The 17175-nt window shown below is 41.6% G+C and overlaps 2 protein-coding genes across 6 annotated transcripts; both read left to right on the top strand.

The window, feature by feature from the left end:
- Nucleotides 1–1080: 1080 nt before the first annotated feature.
- slc25a23a (solute carrier family 25 member 23a) lies at nt 1081–9376 on the top strand. 3 transcript variants are annotated; one of them, XM_010779540.1, is made up of 12 exons: nt 1081–1344; nt 2334–2547; nt 4542–4665; nt 4793–4880; nt 5524–5635; nt 5834–5992; nt 6093–6245; nt 6696–6809; nt 6943–7110; nt 7193–7340; nt 8160–8342; nt 8739–9376. In XM_010779540.1, exons 2-12 carry the CDS (start codon nt 2353–2355, stop codon nt 8747–8749), a joined length of 1455 nt encoding a protein of 484 aa, XP_010777842.1. In that variant the 5' UTR covers nt 1081–1344; nt 2334–2352; the 3' UTR covers nt 8750–9376. The 3 variants fall into 3 exon arrangements, with proteins under 3 accessions (XP_010777842.1, XP_010777840.1, XP_010777841.1); XM_010779538.1 differs by having other exon boundaries at nt 8160–9376; XM_010779539.1 differs by having other exon boundaries at nt 2331–2547; nt 8160–9376.
- A 692-nt stretch (nt 9377–10068) lies between these two features.
- Nucleotides 10069–16971, top strand: khsrp (KH-type splicing regulatory protein). 3 transcript variants are annotated; one of them, XM_010779542.1, is made up of 18 exons: nt 10069–10264; nt 11372–11474; nt 11552–11605; nt 11697–11733; nt 11851–11909; nt 12007–12078; nt 12173–12230; nt 13104–13332; nt 13540–13638; nt 13755–13928; nt 14151–14253; nt 14515–14639; nt 14730–15020; nt 15135–15265; nt 15370–15416; nt 15560–15766; nt 15896–16098; nt 16491–16971. In XM_010779542.1, exons 1-18 carry the CDS (start codon nt 10175–10177, stop codon nt 16497–16499), a joined length of 2091 nt encoding a protein of 696 aa, XP_010777844.1. In that variant the 5' UTR covers nt 10069–10174; the 3' UTR covers nt 16500–16971. The 3 variants fall into 3 exon arrangements, with proteins under 3 accessions (XP_010777844.1, XP_010777843.1, XP_010777845.1); XM_010779541.1 differs by having other exon boundaries at nt 10070–10264; nt 15370–15458; XM_010779543.1 differs by lacking the exon at nt 11552–11605 and having other exon boundaries at nt 10070–10264; nt 15370–15458.
- Nucleotides 16972–17175: the final 204 nt, after the last annotated feature.

Genomic DNA, 17175 nt, shown 5'->3' with positions numbered 1-17175 from the left:
CTGAGTAAATTATAAAGAATAGCCAGTTAATTGAAGAATTATAGCACAGGCCATTGTCAGATGGTATATTACGCTGCTTTTTTCTGCTTCGAATAGTTCTCTCTTTTTTCACCATACCTGTGTTTGCATCACTATATCTCAGCCAATGACAGCTCTGCATGCGTCCCCTGGATATTATTTTAGTAACGGCGACGCGATGTTTACAGTGAGAACAGCTGTGAGGTCCGTGCAGAAAGCAGAGCAGTGTGTAAAATATATATCACTCAGTATAACAGGCCCACATTATTCTCTGTATTTGTATACTGTAGTTAAGTAGATATCTACAAACAAAGAGTCGATATTTTTCCAAGACCGTTTAGTTTCTATTCCCCATTTCAGCGACCATAGGGGGGATATATATCCAGTCTCTGATTGTGTTACGTTATTATGAGAGTGCTCTCATACTTGTTTGATTCTGAAATTGTATATTTTTATATAAATATATGAGTGTGTATATGTCCGCATCTGTAGCCTGTTATTGTCTCATTATATCGCACTGTCAATTAATTAAAAGTAAATATATAAGTCACCATGAACACATCTGTCTATCAGACAGAGGGCTGCTGTGCCTCCTGTCATCATTAATGGAGGTCTCTTTAAAATGACCGCTCAGAGGAGAGGAGTTCTCATTTCTCTAACCGCCTGCTGCTTCCCCTCCTCTCTCCTCGGTTCGCCTCCTCAGTCCTCCGCTCGCATCTCCTGTGGGCGGGACTAAGTATCGAGGATAGGAGTCGAGGAAAGGAGTCGAGGAGGGGAAATTAGAGTATTGAGAAACCTCTTCAGTTTCACTCTCAGTAGCGGCAGCTCGATTCTGATTGGCTTGAAGGGCGGTCGTGTGATTTAAAAACAAAAAAGATTAAAAAGATTGGCATCAAAGGACACATAGATTGGTAGATATGCAGTTATTAATAACATCTAAAAAAAAAAAATTTTTAAATGTAACTTCTTTAAAAAAGAAAATGTCCCCCTTCCCTCAAACTTTGCGTGACCCCCAAGGCGCCCCCTGGCGGCCCCCCGGGGGGTCGGGGCCCCCACTTTGAAAAACACTGATTTAGCCAAGAGCCGCTGCGGGGAGGAGGCTGCGTGCCTCTCCCTTCCTGCTTTCTCAACAAACTTCGGAGTGAAATTTAAACCACAGAGCGGTCAGTAGTGGCGAACACAGAGAACCCACGGGACCTGCTGAATACTGACGGAGCTGCTCGTTTTCCGTTCCCATTAATCCGGTTTGAGGACAGTGGACTGAGCCCCGGACTCGCGGGTTCTCCTGCACAGTACCATGGGCAGCGGCTCGGTTTGGAGATAACAGTGAGTGTGTGACAAAATGGTCTCTCAAGGGTTTGGAATAAGACCATAACAGCGAACATAACAGCGTGAGACACAAGTTTAACGCCGTCATGATTTTAGAGGGAAGCTAAATCGCTCGTGGCAACTGTAGGAATGTGGATCGACCTGCGCAAGGATCGATACATAGGAAACACCTAATACTTTAATCCGTTATTTCCTCCAATCCCCTGTGTGTTTGGCAAATCAAAAATATTCCTTAGATTTTCAAAAATACAGAGTTTGAAATATGTTTTAATAAAAAAACTCTGGCTGCACAATCGTATAATATAATTTCTTAAATTAATATTCAGATTGCAGACACAGAAGAGAGACCTTATGTACATTTTTAATACAATCCAGATCTATGTAATACAAATTGAAGGCTATGGTGCCCGGCTGGCTGCTGGCACCATCTCCCTGTATCACAGGACCAAATAACAGAAATGTATATCCAGCAAAACATAACCAAATATATTAAAATTAAGTTTGAATCAGTGGTTTCCTAACTGAATTGGCTAATGACCCCTTAAAAAATAGTTGTGTATGTCTGTTCATGACCCTCTATGGTACATACATCTTTAGTTGTGGTCCATTCAAACTTGACATATTTTTGGTCGTTTGGTAGTTGAATAATTGTTGTCCGAAAAAGGTGAAATTGTCCTTTAACAGGAAATACAAAAACATCTTAAGAGCAATAATAAAATGTATTCAACCGATTCTTCCCCTGGGATTATCCTCATGTCTACTTAGGGCTTGAGCCTTTAGTCTACAGTATCCAACAGTAGTGTAACCTTGGAGTATAACTCTCCCCAACCTCCAACTAAACTGTCTGCAGTCCAGTTGCATTGTGGTAAATGTAGGCACCAGGTTTTCTGTTATAAAACAGACAACATATCTGGTTCTGCGCATGCATTGTAGTAAAACTGTCCATTGTGAGTGTGCAAATTGATGCCCTGGTTTCCCATCAGCAGATTCTGACTGGCAACAGCTATGAGACCCCAATGGACATGGTTCCCTTGGGCGCACTGCCAGGAGAGCACCCCCCCTGATCCGGACCAGGACAGGGAGAAGATCTGGGCAGAGCTGTTTGAGGAGCTGGACGTCAACAAAGATGGACACATCGACCTCCTTGAACTGCGGACAGGACTGGCAGGCAGGGGACTTTCCAAACGCTCCGTGGAAAGGGTATGACACCTGCATCTCACACACACAAACTTTTGCAATAATTTGTTGCTAGTGATATGGTCATTGTTAAACCAACTCTGTGGTTTAACCTGTTGTACATGTGTTTTTGTTGTGAATACACGCAGTCTCTCTGTCTACTCTCAGTCTGTCTTAAACAGTTTGTTTTGGTAAGAAGACTTACTGTACTTACTCCCATTTCTTTTGCATGTTGTCATTCAAACAGCCGTAAAGCTATGGAAAAAGGTGTTTATATCCCAGATGTAAGGTGGCATAAAATGTCTTAATTAATATTGGAATGGCTTAGGCCACATGTGTCAAACTCAAGGCCCGGGGGCCAAATCAGGCCCTTGGTGGATTTAATTTCGGCCCGCAGGATAATTTTTAATTACCATTAGATCTGGCCCACCGGTATTTTGCACGCACACCTTCACTCAACCCTGAGGATTTCCTCAGCTCAGACCCTGACCCCAAACATTGATGAACTTGCACCCAAGATGAGATGCCAAGTATCTGCTTGAACGCATCACAGAGCAGCAAACTGAGTTTCAATGGATGTTTCCTTCTGCCCTTTTTTCTCACGACAACAGGACATGTTTGGTTTTTTCTTTGAGGGAAATAGTTTTTTTGAAGCTGTTGTTGGCCTGTGGAAAAATGTAATCATAAGAAATGACTCCGGTAAAGCTGCGGATAGAGCCGTAAGAAATGAATGCAACTGATTATTTCATGTTTAATGTTGTTTTTATAGGCAATCATTTAAGCTTTGTTAGTTCCAGGTTTAATATGTGCAATAGGTTCATTGCAATACGTTTTGCAATAAACATTGAACCAGTCCGGCCCTCGACTAGTACCCATTTTTTAATTTTGGCCCACTGTGTATTTGAGTTTGACAACCCTGGGTTTGATGGTTGCGTCATACAAACCCATGACTTTACCCAGAAGAAGACTAGGGTTTGTTTCTATGTTAAACAAAAAGTCAACCCTTGACTGATTCACGATGAGAGTCCTTCCCTATCTGAAGAGTTAAGAATGAGAATGAGTCACTAAATGAAACTCAAAAAGCATAAACAGTGCAAGTCAAATACTCTTAAAATTGGCGTGCTATTTATACATCTGTCCCTGACATCATGTTGCATTTGTGTGTATGTGAATATATATCACTTACATTGTTGGGACATCAACAGGTTTACACTTCTTGGTACAAATTGTATGTTGCCACAAAGTACCTTTTTTAAAGTTAAGGTTTTAGATTAGTGTGTGTGTGTGTGTGTGTGTGTGTGTGTGTGTGTGTGTGTGTGTGTGTGTGTGTGTGTGTGTGTGTGTGTACATGTAAAGGGCAGCATGTTGTCTATTTTCGTACAAGAAGGAGGACTTTGTAAGATGAGAATGACGACCTTTCCCATGGTCCTACACTTGATCTCTTTTCACATATAGATCATTGTTCAGCTTTTCTTCTTGACAATTTTGTATTGGTTTTGTTTACATTCTTATTTGCAATTTGTATTTTTTCAACCAAAATATATTTTGGTTAAAGCTGATACAAAAGTTACTTAAAGATGTTTCTCTAAACTTGCAAATTGATACAAATACAACGGGGGAAATGTTCACCTTCTGGTTGCATTGACTACAACCAGTAGACTTGTGCAACTTAGACAGTTAGGGAACCACTAATTTAGACTGAATGTCAGACAATGAATTATATATGTCTGGGACCACCTTCTGAAAATATCTAATAACAGGATTTCATCAGAGGTGAAAACTGATCTTTTTAGGAATGTGTTGGTGGGCTTAATTATATATATTTTTATTTCAGTAAAAATAATTGGCCAGGCAACTCTCTGACCAGTTCCATGTGGGCACATTGTTTTTTTTACTGTGACTTAAGCATTAAGCAGTGCTTAAAACGTACCATCTGGCAAACTGTAACTTTTTTGACCAAATATCTGTTCAATGCTAAGAGCTTTGTTTTTCATTGACCCTTCTCTTTGTGTTTTCAGATTGTAAAAGCTGGGGACACCAACCAGGATGGAGTACTGGATTTTGAAGAGTTCACGCAGTATCTCCGAGCCCATGAAAAAGATCTCAAATTCATGTTCAGGAATCTGGACAAGAACAATGACGGTGTGTAGCAGCCAACAGTTTGAACAATAATTAATGACACAATAACAAAGTGTTCACATTGAGATATTTTCTTTCCATGCTATTATCTCTCTTTCTTTAACTGGGTCTGACTGGTGGGTATTTGCAGGTGAGATTGATGCAGCGGAGATCCAGCAGTCTCTTCGCACCGTTGGTGTGGAAATCAGCCTCAAGAATGCCTCCAGGATTCTGCAAAGGTCTGCACACAAATATTAATATCTTATCATCACATTAGGATCTAAAATAAGAACAACAAATGTGTGTGCATCAGCCTAGTTCTTTTCCTTCTGGGCTGTCATGCCGTTTTAAATATATCTTACCTTGATATTGGCTCCACTGACAGTGTGTTTGTAATATAATGGACTGCTTTCAGCTTCTCTCTCTTTAAAAGTGAACACAATAAAGCCACTTCCTCTTAAAACTGGTTGCTTCCCCTAATATTATTCTTTGAAATAATGTCACAATTACAGACTCCGAAGATGTGTCTTCTTTTCTAATGCTGTTTCTTAAGGGTATGTTTAATTTCCTAAGACTAGGGTTTTCACAACTTTCCTTCATCTAGAATAGGAAGTGCTGATTACTATAACACATTTTTAGAACTAAATGTTCCGTTTAATCACAGTAGGCAGCGCATCTAATGCTTTAATGTCTTAATAATAGTTTTAGTTTTGTATTTTCAGTTCCTCTGATAGGTTATTGTGGTAAACCAAGACATGTCTTCTCATACATTAAAGGATTCCTCATTGCCATTTCTGAATGATTGATCCCTCCTCTGTAACACATTAGGTACTTGAATGATCCTAATGATTTTCATTATTTATTCCTGTGTTTGTCTCACAGAATGGACAAAGACGGTACCATGACCATTGACTGGAATGAGTGGCGGGACTTCTTCCTGTTCAAGCCCCTCACCAACATGGAGGACGTAGCACGCTACTGGAAACGTTCAATGGTGAGGTCACACACACAATATATAATAACAGTGATGATAACATACAGTTCAACAAAGAAAACCAGGAAAATGGCCCTTCCAGTAGATTGTCATGCCTATGACTGACAGACAACCTTTTCTTAAACTATTTCTATTTTACTTTCTCCCCTTTGTCATCATAATTTCTGATCCTCTTTCCATTCACCACGGGTTCAGTAGATGTTGGATATAGGAGAGCAGCTGACAGTTCCTGATGAATTTACTGAAGAGGAGAAGAAGTCTGGCTATGTGTGGCGGCAGCTGATGGCCGGAGGCATTGCCGGATGTGTATCTCGGACCGGGACGGCCCCTTTAGACCGCATCAAAGTCTTCCGACAGGTCAGTTAGCAGTTATGATCTCATCTCTTAGGTCAGTCTGAACCACAGGACTATTCATGCTGATGTGTTAAGTGTTTTTTCTCTGACTCTGTTCTCCCAGGTGAATGGTTTCATTGAATTTAAAGGGAATGTGCTGAGCAGTTTTCAGTACATGATCAAAGAAGGAGGACTGCGGTCGCTGTGGAGGGGCAATGGAATCAACGTGCTAAAGATTGCTCCAGAAACTGCTATCAAGTTCACAGCTTATGAACAGGTAGAGAGACCTTCACTTATGTTTAGTATTTTTTTTTACACTTCTAAACATTTATTCATCTTCAATCTCTATCTCAATTATGTTCTCTTACTATTATCCAGGCTTTGGCAGTGACTTCAGATTCTCTTTGTTATTCTCTCTGCTTCAGTCCATAAGAGTTGTTTTATTACGTTTGGACAAAGCCAAGCTAGATGTTGCCCCGTGTCTCCAGTCTTTATGTTAAGCTAGGCTAATTGACAGCTGTCTGTTTTGTTCATATTAATCACACAAAAGAGATTGGTGTCAATCTTCTCGAAAAGTGAATGAAGCATATTTCCTTAAATGTCTTTCGATGTCTTAAGACATTGCTAAATCTATTTTCTATCAATTTGAAAGGATATTGTCGTCTGTCTATGATGAAGCTTTGGAAATTAGCCTTACTCTATCTATCTTTCCCTCTATAACTCATAGATCAAGAAAATGATCCGTAGCAGAAATGAATCAAGAACTCTGAGGCTTCATGAGAGGTTTGTTGCCGGCTCTTTGGCCGGAGCTACCGCTCAGACAGCCATCTACCCAATGGAGGTAATATCAGGGTAATAACCACATTAAAACAACATTCATACTGTGTGTAGTGTCAAGAAAAATGCATGACGAGAAGAAAAAAACGTTCCTCTTTCTTGCCATATCCTTTCCATCTCTTCTCTTTTCCACACAGGTGCTGAAGACCCGTCTAACACTAGGAAAGACAGGCCAATACTCAGGAATAGCAGACTGTGCCAAACACATCCTACAGAGAGAAGGTGTAGCAGCTTTGTACAAGGGCTATGTACCCAACCTGCTGAGTATCGTCCCTTACGCCGGCATCGACCTGGCTGTCTATGAGGTCAGAATGCCACTAAGGGCAGAAAGCTGTTGCGGTGCATCTCATTACTGTGTATCTTCTTCTCACTCCCTCTGCTCCACAGACTCTGAAGTTTGCCTGGCTGAACAGGAACCAGGGTTTAGCTGACCCCGGGGTCATGGTGCTGGTCGGCTGCGGTGCCGTTTCTAGCACCTGTGGACAGCTAGCAAGTTACCCTCTGGCATTGATCCGCACTCGAATGCAGGCACAAGGTCAGGATTACTGTGGTCACACTAATAGATATGGATGGTTATTTCTAAGTAACTTTATCGGGCCACGGCGATACTCCATTACTTGAAATGTCATAGATTCTCAAAGTCCTTTGAATGCTACTGGAGGAATAAATTACAAAATATATTCCCTAATTTGATGGTAGTGAGGGCCAGAGTTCAGCTCCAACACACTGTCAAAAGACTGTTAACTACTCAGATCTTGTTCTTCATTTTTTTTATATGTTTTTATAATTTATTCAACTATAGATCCACTCAATTACCCATATATATGATGCTTTTATTCATCTGTATGTATCTAGTAGCATGTTAAATGGCAAATCCCAACACGCCCCTGTTATTATTTAGCTAAACTATTAAAGCATGTGTGTATTTTAATTTACCCCTGACTATTTGCAAGGCATACTGTACAGGCTATTGGATTGACATACCTCACTCTTGGTTTACAAACCTTCAGCAGACATTCTTATAATATATACAATAAATGTGACCAAATCTTCACTGAAACACATTTTCTGAGCTTTGTACTCCAAACACCTTCTACTCAGGAAGACTGCAAGATGCTGTGAAATTATTAAGATGTCATTGTAATAATCAAAACATTTTTGTTAAACTAATGTTTCCATGTTTTTTTTCTCAGTACATCATTTTTTTGAAAAAAGACAGTTATGTAATTCCAGACTTATCATGTCTTTTCATGAAACATTAAATTCAACACTATGCTTTTTGTACTTATTGAGCTAACCAAGTTGTGAGAAAACCGAATGTGTTGGTGGAGCTCAACTTTTTTTCTTCCCTCAGCTTCATTGAAGGGAGCCGATAAACCCTCCATGGTGGCCTTGCTTCAAAACATTGTGACCCAAGAGGGAGTGGCAGGACTTTATCGTGGAATTTCCCCCAACCTCCTGAAAGTCATCCCTGCTGTCACCGTGTCCTACGTCGTCTACGAATACACAAGAATAATGCTGGGAGTGGACATTGAGGGTATGATGGGGGGGAAAGGGAAGGGGTAGGAAAGGTTTTAGATGGTTTGGGGTGGCTTTCGACAAAAGCACGTACAGATCTGTTGGCTATGCATGAGGAAATTGGCCTTGGCTATGGATGGATTCATGCTCCTATGACCTATGATGATATGAAAGATAAACCATTAAAGGAAAAGAGAAAAAACACAGATTGGACCGCCCCCAAACTGGCAGCTGCTGTGACGAGTTTCACGTGTGATGTATTGCGTTGCAGCGCATGCCAGAAGTGGTGTGAATGCTAATCAACTCATGCTACTGCATTGACAGATGAAGACTTGCATGAACTTGCCTGAGATCAAACCGGTACCGAATTTGGAAGTCATGTTACATTCCTACAGCATTGTTTTTTCCCTCTTAGGTAGTAGATAGAGAATATACTGGATTGCTAGGAGGACTGATTCATCTTCCTCTTCTGTAAGCGAGGGAAACCTGAAGTTGCCGCTCATTGGTGGAGTTAAAGAGTCCGGACTTTGATTGAAACGTCTTAAACAAATGTTACAAATACTACAGATGTGGTGTAAAACAACAACAAAAATGACTGATCCTAACTCTTGAATTACAACTGAAAAAGTCGATCTTCTCTTTCCTGGAAGGATTACTACTGAACAAAAGCACAACAGAGGACATTATATTCTACTGGAGTGGAGCTTCCAAAGCCATATCAAGAAGCGTAGAGGATTCATAATAACCTCTCATGCAAATGCTCATGTTTTATAAATGTTTCTTTGTTTGAAACACACAACGGGGTCCAGTGCCACAAAGTATTTTTAAAAACTATAATGTATACGCACAATGTGCAGGTTTAACACCATGACAACGAGTTTGCTTTGTATGTATCGTGAAACATAAGGTTGAGAATGAAATGTAAAGCCAATGAATTTTTGATACGTTTCATTATTTATTATGGAAAGTGGCAATAAATGCATGCATGGTGCTTCTGATGTTTAATAAATGCCTCTGAGCTTTATCTGAAGAACTGAAATGAAGTGATAGCTGTCTGTATGCTAGCCTGATGACATAACTGTGCCATGGTTTAAATTGTGTCCTTTTCATTGACTGCCACTTTGCTCAGCCTGTTGGCCTTCTGTTGCCGGAATTTCTTATCCTTAGCTCTTACACCTGTCCATTTCACATTGATTCACTCAATTACTCTGACTGCAGTTTAACAATACCATAAGCAAATGCAACTGGAATGGCAAAAGGCACAACTCACATGGAGACCTGATGGTTTCCTAACAAATAGGATTGAGCACATCTTTTTGGTAAAGCTTTATTTCACAAGTTTGTACATTCATAAGTATCTATAAGAGCCAAATAAATAAACAAGTAATTAAATGATCTGCTAAAATGACTTAACGAATATTAATAATATTGTTTTATTATTGGTTAGACAATGCAGTTACTTGAATAATGTAGTCAAGCCCCCTTATCTGCTGTCTTAATTTCCACCTCCGTGGTTAATATATTATTCCATTGTGTTTAGCTACATAATAAATCAGTAATGCCAAGTACACAATTATGAAACTAAATGTCATGAATACCGCCCAATCCCCTCCACAGCTCCTGATCTACACTGGTCCTACACCCCAGGAGGTGGCGGTGTGTTTCTGTATGCTGGAGGAGAAGAAGAAAGGACGCGGGGTTAGGATTCTTTGATTGGCTATTTTAAGACGGCGTGGTACGCACATTGGTGTCCCCCGTACGCTCCTGTTTAGCCTTCCCGCTTCTGCGCAGCTCGATCCGGCCGAAGCTACCCAGCCTGCCCCCTGTGTCTATTTGCCTCTTGTGAGCAGCATGTCTGATTACGGCGGTCTGCCGACTAACGGAGTCGGTGCTGGGATGAAAAACGACGCTTTTGCTGATGCAGTACAACGAGCCAGACAGGTAATAAAGCCTTCGACTAGAAGAGCAGACAGCTTGCGAGCTAACGGTAGTTAGCTGGTGGTAAACGGCAGCTAGCTTAATTACCCGTGACGTTAGCTTTGGGTAACTAGCGAGCGCGCTAGCTGGCTAGCTAGCTAGCTAGTAGCTATACCATTCATTTGTCTTACACACACTCGCCAGGTTGTGTAGTCAGTCGTAATGTTTGTTGGGGGAACTCGGTAGCGACAGAAACGTAGGTAGCTCTTTAATATCATGTATAACGTTAGCTAAATATAATTAAAATGTATTGTCCCCACCGGAATCCCCGGGTTGGGTTATATGGACTAGCTGCTTCGGCTAAGTTAGCTCGGTCGGTTCCTAACTATAACGTTAGTTAACGGTGCGCTGGTCAGGAACTTTCAGCCTCCATGTGTAAAACGCCATTTTAGGTGAATTGAAAAATTAACAACATTGGCATCACATTATGATTGTCGTGAAATAAGCAAATCGGACCGGCTTTCCACATTGTATTGATAACTAGCATTACATGGACAAAAGGATGCTAATAGGTTATTTATTGACTGATATTGCACTGCTCTGTGGGTATTGCTTTTACGTTGACGAGTAAGACTGTGAAGCTAACATTACCTTACGGATAGTTTTAGTTATAAAGCTTATGGCTGCAACGAATGATTATTGTTTAATCATACTCGATTACTCGAGGAAGATTCCAAAGTGCTATTAGTGCAATATGCATACAGGCAAAACATATAAACACAGTCAGGTTAACATTCAAGAAGCTTGATTAACGAATAGATTGTTTCCGGTTTATTCAAGTTTCTGTGAATGCATTGTTGGCGCAAATCGTGACTTTTAGTCCACCGTAAACTCCACGAAGACTTAGATCCTACATTTCCCACAATGCCACTCGGATACTTCCTGCATTGTAAATGCATATCTTTCTGACTCCACACCACTAACAACATTTATTTATTTAATTGTAATTGTATTCTCCAAGCCCAGATAACCACATCAGTGCACTCATGATTATACTTATCTGCATTGTACCACTTTTTAAATGAGATTTTCTTTCTTCATAATTACTATTTATTTCATATGTCTTTTTAGATTGCAGCTAAAATTGGTGGAGACGGTGTTCCTTCAGTGAGCAACAACGGAGGAACTGAGAACTATCCATTCACATCACAGAAACGATCCCTGGAAGAAGCAGGTAAAAATCAGCTCAAACAGGCTCTTTGTCTGCATTTTTAGTCCACATTGTAGACTCACTTTTTCTTCTGTTTTCAGATGAACCCGATGCCAAGAAGGTAGCATCACAGGGTGAAATTGATTCTGCATTGTGTACGTTAAATCTCTCATTGATCCTACTAAAAACACTCCCTCGCCTCAGTTTTACAACCTTCCTTTACACAAAACGTTCTCTCTCTTACAGCTATTGGAGCTCAGCTGGCTGCCCTGTCCCAACAAAGGTATAGAGTGAAATAGATTTCCCTTTTTGCAAACACATTTGGTGCTTGTGGCTATGACTTGTATGTAGTCCTTCATATTTCACGTATAATTTTTTATTTTATTTGTATTGTCTGCAGTGTCCGGTCCTCCACAATGACAGAAGAGTTCAGAGTGCCTGATGGGATGGTGGGGCTCAGTAAGTACATGCACTTTGTCTCTTAAACCATAGACATGATACTGGAATTTTACTTGTTCCAACTAAAATCTAAATGTCTTTCTTGTTTTCTCTACAGTCATCGGCCGAGGGGGCGAACAGATTAACAAAATACAGCAGGATTCTGGCTGCAAGGTCCAGATCGCGCACGGTAAGATATGACCGAACAAGTCAACCAATTATTTTATTTTTTTTCCACTTTCTTCTGGACTGATATATGTATTTTATTTTTTTTCAATTCATAGACAGTGCCGGTCTTCCAGATAGAAGTGTTTCTCTGACGGGGTCTCCAGATGCCATACAGTAAGTTTGTTTTCATTTAAATCCCAAGTATTTCTCATTTTAAAACTCTAACACATAGTTTGGGAGTCTATGGGCTCTCTTCTTTTTAGTTTCATGCAATGGTAACAAATGGCCCTATTGGGAATTTTTTTCTACACAGTTTTGGCTTTAGGGCAGTAATTTCCCTCATGAGGTTAGGGTTAGATCACCAAAATACTGTCTGTGAAGGTCCATAGCATGTACAAGCACGCATCCAAGGGGAAGTTACAAAATTGCCAGACGATGCAGAAAAAATGCCAATTGGACCAAATTTTTTCCAAAATGAGAGTAAACCTGGGTTTGGGTTGGTTTTGGCTACTGTATGTGATGCAATCACGGTCAAGAGCCACTTCTGTCGTTGCGGCTGGGGGAGGATGGGCCAACTTTGAACGTTGTGTTACCAACGCTAAGCTACAATTGCTGCATAGATTGCCTCAACTTCTGAGACTGAATATTGAAATTGGAAGAGCTACCTACACTTTCAGCATAATGCAAGTGTAATTTGTCTGCTTTTGAAGGGAAATGCTACTCATTCCAATGCCTTCCAGTATTTGAGCCAACCTAGGCAATGCCCATCATTCAGCGTGCAGAAATACATCACAACAAAATATCATTCAACACATTGCCTGTTAAACTCTTGCACTGTCTGTAATTATTTTGAACACTGTGAACCAGAGCGCATTTGTTACTGTATGGCTACAGGTCATGTCATACCCCTCGCCTCCAGTTGTCGGTTTCTCTACTGTTCAATAACACCGTTAATGCCAACCAAAAAGAAACAATATTATGGGCAAATAATCATGTTTTTTTTATGCCTTGTTTCTCAATTGTTTTGTCACTTGAATGTACCTCCAGGAGAGCCAAGGCCCTCATAGATGACATTGTGTCGAGGGGTCATGAGGGTGCGACCAATGGGCAGTCGGGAGGAGGAGGAGGAGGAGGTGGTGGTGGTGGTGGAGGAGGAGGTGGTGGTGGTGGAGGAGGAGGAGGAGGAGGGGGAGGTTCCATGCAGGAGATGATCATCCCTGCAGGCAAGGCCGGCCTCATCATCGGTAAAGGAGGAGAGACCATCAAACAGCTTCAGGTAAGAATGACGCCTTCATATTGCCACATATAGTGCTTCCACTATACAGACATTGGAAAGATGAATAAAGAATGAATTTAGCAAAATGTTTGGTCCTGATTTTAAAAGCTTACTGCAACCTGTAAACTGTGTCAAATGCTTTTGTTGACATGAGGTACATTTGCCGTGTGATGATTAATGCTACATTCCTCTACTGCTGAATCTTAGGAGCGGGCTGGAGTTAAGATGATTCTTATTCAAGACGGATCCCAGCCACCCAACATAGATAAGCCCCTGCGCATCATTGGAGACCCCTACAAAGTGCAGGTACTGTTGAAGTTCAGTATTGTATATTATATATATATCCTTTTGACTAGGGAAATGTTTTCTGCCCCCATTTACCCTTTAAATCATTGCATGTTTTGTTGCTCTTTTTTTTTTAGCAAGCAAAGGACATGGTGAATGAGATTCTACGAGAGAGGGATAATGCCGGATTTGGAGACCGGAGCGAATTTGGATCAAGGATGGGAGGAGGAGGTGGTGGTGGAGGAGGAGGTGGTGGTGGTGGAGGAGGAGGAGGAGGAGGCGGCATCGGCAGCGGCGGTGGTGGCATTGATGTAAGTTATCGCCGTTAATTTCAGCAGTTAGTCGTAGCTTTGATTTCTGTATTCAGAGACTTTTTCCTAACCTCACTATAACGGAGAAGTGGCACTAAAGAAACATAATAAAAAGACTGTTGAATATTGTGTGATGCAAGTTTATCATAAATGTGATTAATAGATAAGAGTCTATTGCTTCGTGCCGCTATAAGCGATAACAATTAATCTTTTAATCTACAGATAGCTGTGCCCCGCCACTCTGTGGGAGTTGTAATTGGCCGAAGTGGGGAGATGATCAAGAAGATCCAGAGCGATGCTGGAGTGAAGATTCAGTTTAAACCAGGTGAGCTCTCCACATATATTTCTCAGGTGGGATGTAATGGAACTGCTATAAATTAAAGTGCTGCAAAAAATGTCTACTACTACTACTAGAGATGCTATAGCTTGTTCCCCCACAAAAATATTTTTTTCACTTTTCTTAACTTAATCGTGCCTTTTTTCCAAAGCTATTTCTTTTTTTGTAGATCGGATAGTTTCCTTTTGGTTTCAGTCCCTGTGCAAACCACCATTAATAACCCCCCTTTCCTTTTGTCTTTCCTTACAGATGATGGAACCGGTTCTGATAAAATAGCCCATATTATGGGTCCACCAGACCAGTGTCAGCATGCTGCATCGATCATCACTGAACTGCTACAGAGCATCCGTGCGCGAGAGGAGGGCGGGCAGGGGGTAGGTGTTTAATTCTAGCTGGTGACAGAAATCCCAAACTTTAGTTGGCCGTGGACCAGTAAGACCTAATGTAAAGTGTTTCCTCCACAGGGCCCCCCCGGTGAAGGGATGCCATCCGGTGGGCGGGGACGAGGCAGAGCCCAGGGCAACTGGGGCCCTCCGGGAGGAGAGATGACCTTCTCCATTCCTGCGCACAAATGTGGGCTTGTCATTGGCAGAGGAGGAGAGAATGTGAAGTCCATCAACCAACAGACCGGTGCGTTTGTGGAGATCTCTCGTCAGCCGCCACCAAACGGTGACCCCAACTTCAAACTGTTTATCATCCGAGGGTCCCCACAACAGATTGACCATGCCAAGCAGCTTATAGAAGAGAAGATTGAGGTGCGTTCAAGTGATTTACAGAGCAGAGAAGGAACACACAGTTCAAGCTGTTTTCAAAAGATAATGCATCCTCTGAATTAATTCCTAGTTTAAATGTTTTTCTCCTGTTTCCAGGCTCCATTGTGTCCTGTGGGCGGTGGTCCTGGTGGTCCTGGTGGTCCAGGTGGCCCGGGAGGCCCAGGTGGTCCTATGGGTCACTTTAATCCAAACCCTTATAATGCAGGGCCTCCAGGTGGTGCTCCACAGTAAGTGCAATCTACAAATACTGGAATGCAGGATTTGTGAATGTTCCCTCCAGTGGAGACTGATAAATAAGCAGTTTGTTTAACCGTCCCTTCCTTCTTCGCAGTGGAGCCGCACCTGGTGGAGCCCAGTACTGTCCACAGGGTTGGGGAGGTAACTACCAGCAGTGGCAAGCCCCTGGTCAACATGACCCCAGTCAGTATTTTGTACACATCTTGACAATGTACTTGTCTCAAAAGTTGCTTATCTTGTAAGGTTTGCTAATCCTGGGTTCTTTTTCTCCCTCCCCTCCTTAGATAAGGCAGCAGCAGATCCTAACGCAGCATGGGCAGCATACTATGCACAATATTATGGCCAACAGCCAGGGGGTGCCATGGCAGGCCAGAGCCCAGGAGCCCCTGCTGCAGCAGCACCAGGGGACCAGGGCCAGGGACAGCAGGCTTCTGGTGGCCAGCCAGACTATACTAAAGCCTGGGAGGAGTACTACAAGAAGATGGGCATGAGTAAGTGAGCTTTACTTAGTACTGCACGTTAAATAGTCAGCTGTACTGTGTTTCAGTTGTATACTGTGAAATGAAAATAGTACATGACTGTGCATCCAGTACTAAGGGTTTTTTGTTGTGTTTTTCCAGCCCAGCCAGCTGGAGGGGCTGCAGCTGCTCCGGGCCCGGCAGCAGCGGCGGCGGCGGCGGCAGCAGCAGCAGGCGGGGGTGCAGCTGGAGGCCAGCAGGATTACAGTGCAGCCTGGGCCGAGTACTACAGACAGCAGGCTGCCTACTATGGACAGCCAGGGCAGGGGCCTGGACAGGGCGGTGCTCCACAGCAGGGACAACAGGTAACGAATACATGGAAAAACTAACAAATTGACTTTGTGGCTGTCAAGGTCCAGTTTGTTCAACAATTGCCAGACGAGAACATTCACTGTACAAAATGTGTTAAAACTCATTTTCAAAGTTATGTTTGCACACGTGCCTTTCTGTGTTTAGAATAAAATACTGTGACAGAATAAATGTAGAGTGCAGGTGTTTGTTAATAATATTGTTGATTTATTCTTTATCTTCAGAGATGACCTGTGGTGTTGCCATTAAAAGAGCATTCCTGTAACAGTATTTAACTTGAACCCATCCAGGCTTTCAAAAGCTTAAGAACATGCATTCATTTCCTTTTTCAAAGGGAAAAACCTACAGCAATGTGCAATACTAATTACATGTTTTTTCCTCGTTTCAGACCCAGTAAAACGATTGGCTCAGCCTGTTTGAAGGTTGTGATGGCCCTCTGGACTTGTTCGTCTTTTCTATCAAGAGATTTTCTTTTGGCTTTGACAAGACAAGACCATTCTCATCCAGCCAGACATTTTCTATTCCAATCTACTTGTTTTTTTAAAGTCAAAATTGAAGAGAAAAGGGATCACATTTTGCCCATGCATTGAACAAAGCACTAAATAACTACTTGGGTTGCTATTCAGTTTGCCCCTTCACCTCACCCACACCTTGTAATAATTTTGCTCATTTAAAAAAAATAGTGAAATGTGATAAGCATCTTTGTTTGCAAGCTAGCACAACAGCGTCCTGACACTGACTCACGTTTAAGTAGTTTTTCCCCTACAATTTCCTGAGGGTAAAAAAAAAAAACGTTCTAGCAGTATTTTGAATATATTCAGAAATTATGTTTGTAAGAAAAATTAAACCATTTTTTTCTTTCTTCTTGGTACCTTTTTTAACTTCTTTTTTTTTAACATTCCCAGTGTATATTGCAGGTGTATTTTCCCCTGCTGTCCTGATTTGTTATTTTTAATTTTATTCATTGTAATTACTTTCCTTAAGGGGGTTGTGTGTGTCTGTATACAGTGTATGCTACTGAACAGAAATGTGTGTAAGTTGGCTGTAATAAGGCATTAACTGTCCTACACAAT

The sequence above is a fragment of the Notothenia coriiceps genome, unplaced genomic scaffold (assembly GCF_000735185.1).
Source record: "Notothenia coriiceps isolate Sejong01 unplaced genomic scaffold, NC01 NC01_scaffold00020314, whole genome shotgun sequence".
Classification (NCBI taxonomy): domain Eukaryota; kingdom Metazoa; phylum Chordata; class Actinopteri; order Perciformes; family Nototheniidae; genus Notothenia; species Notothenia coriiceps.
The sequence above is the reverse complement of the archived record's forward strand: the minus strand, read 5'-3'. Positions and strand labels throughout refer to the sequence as shown.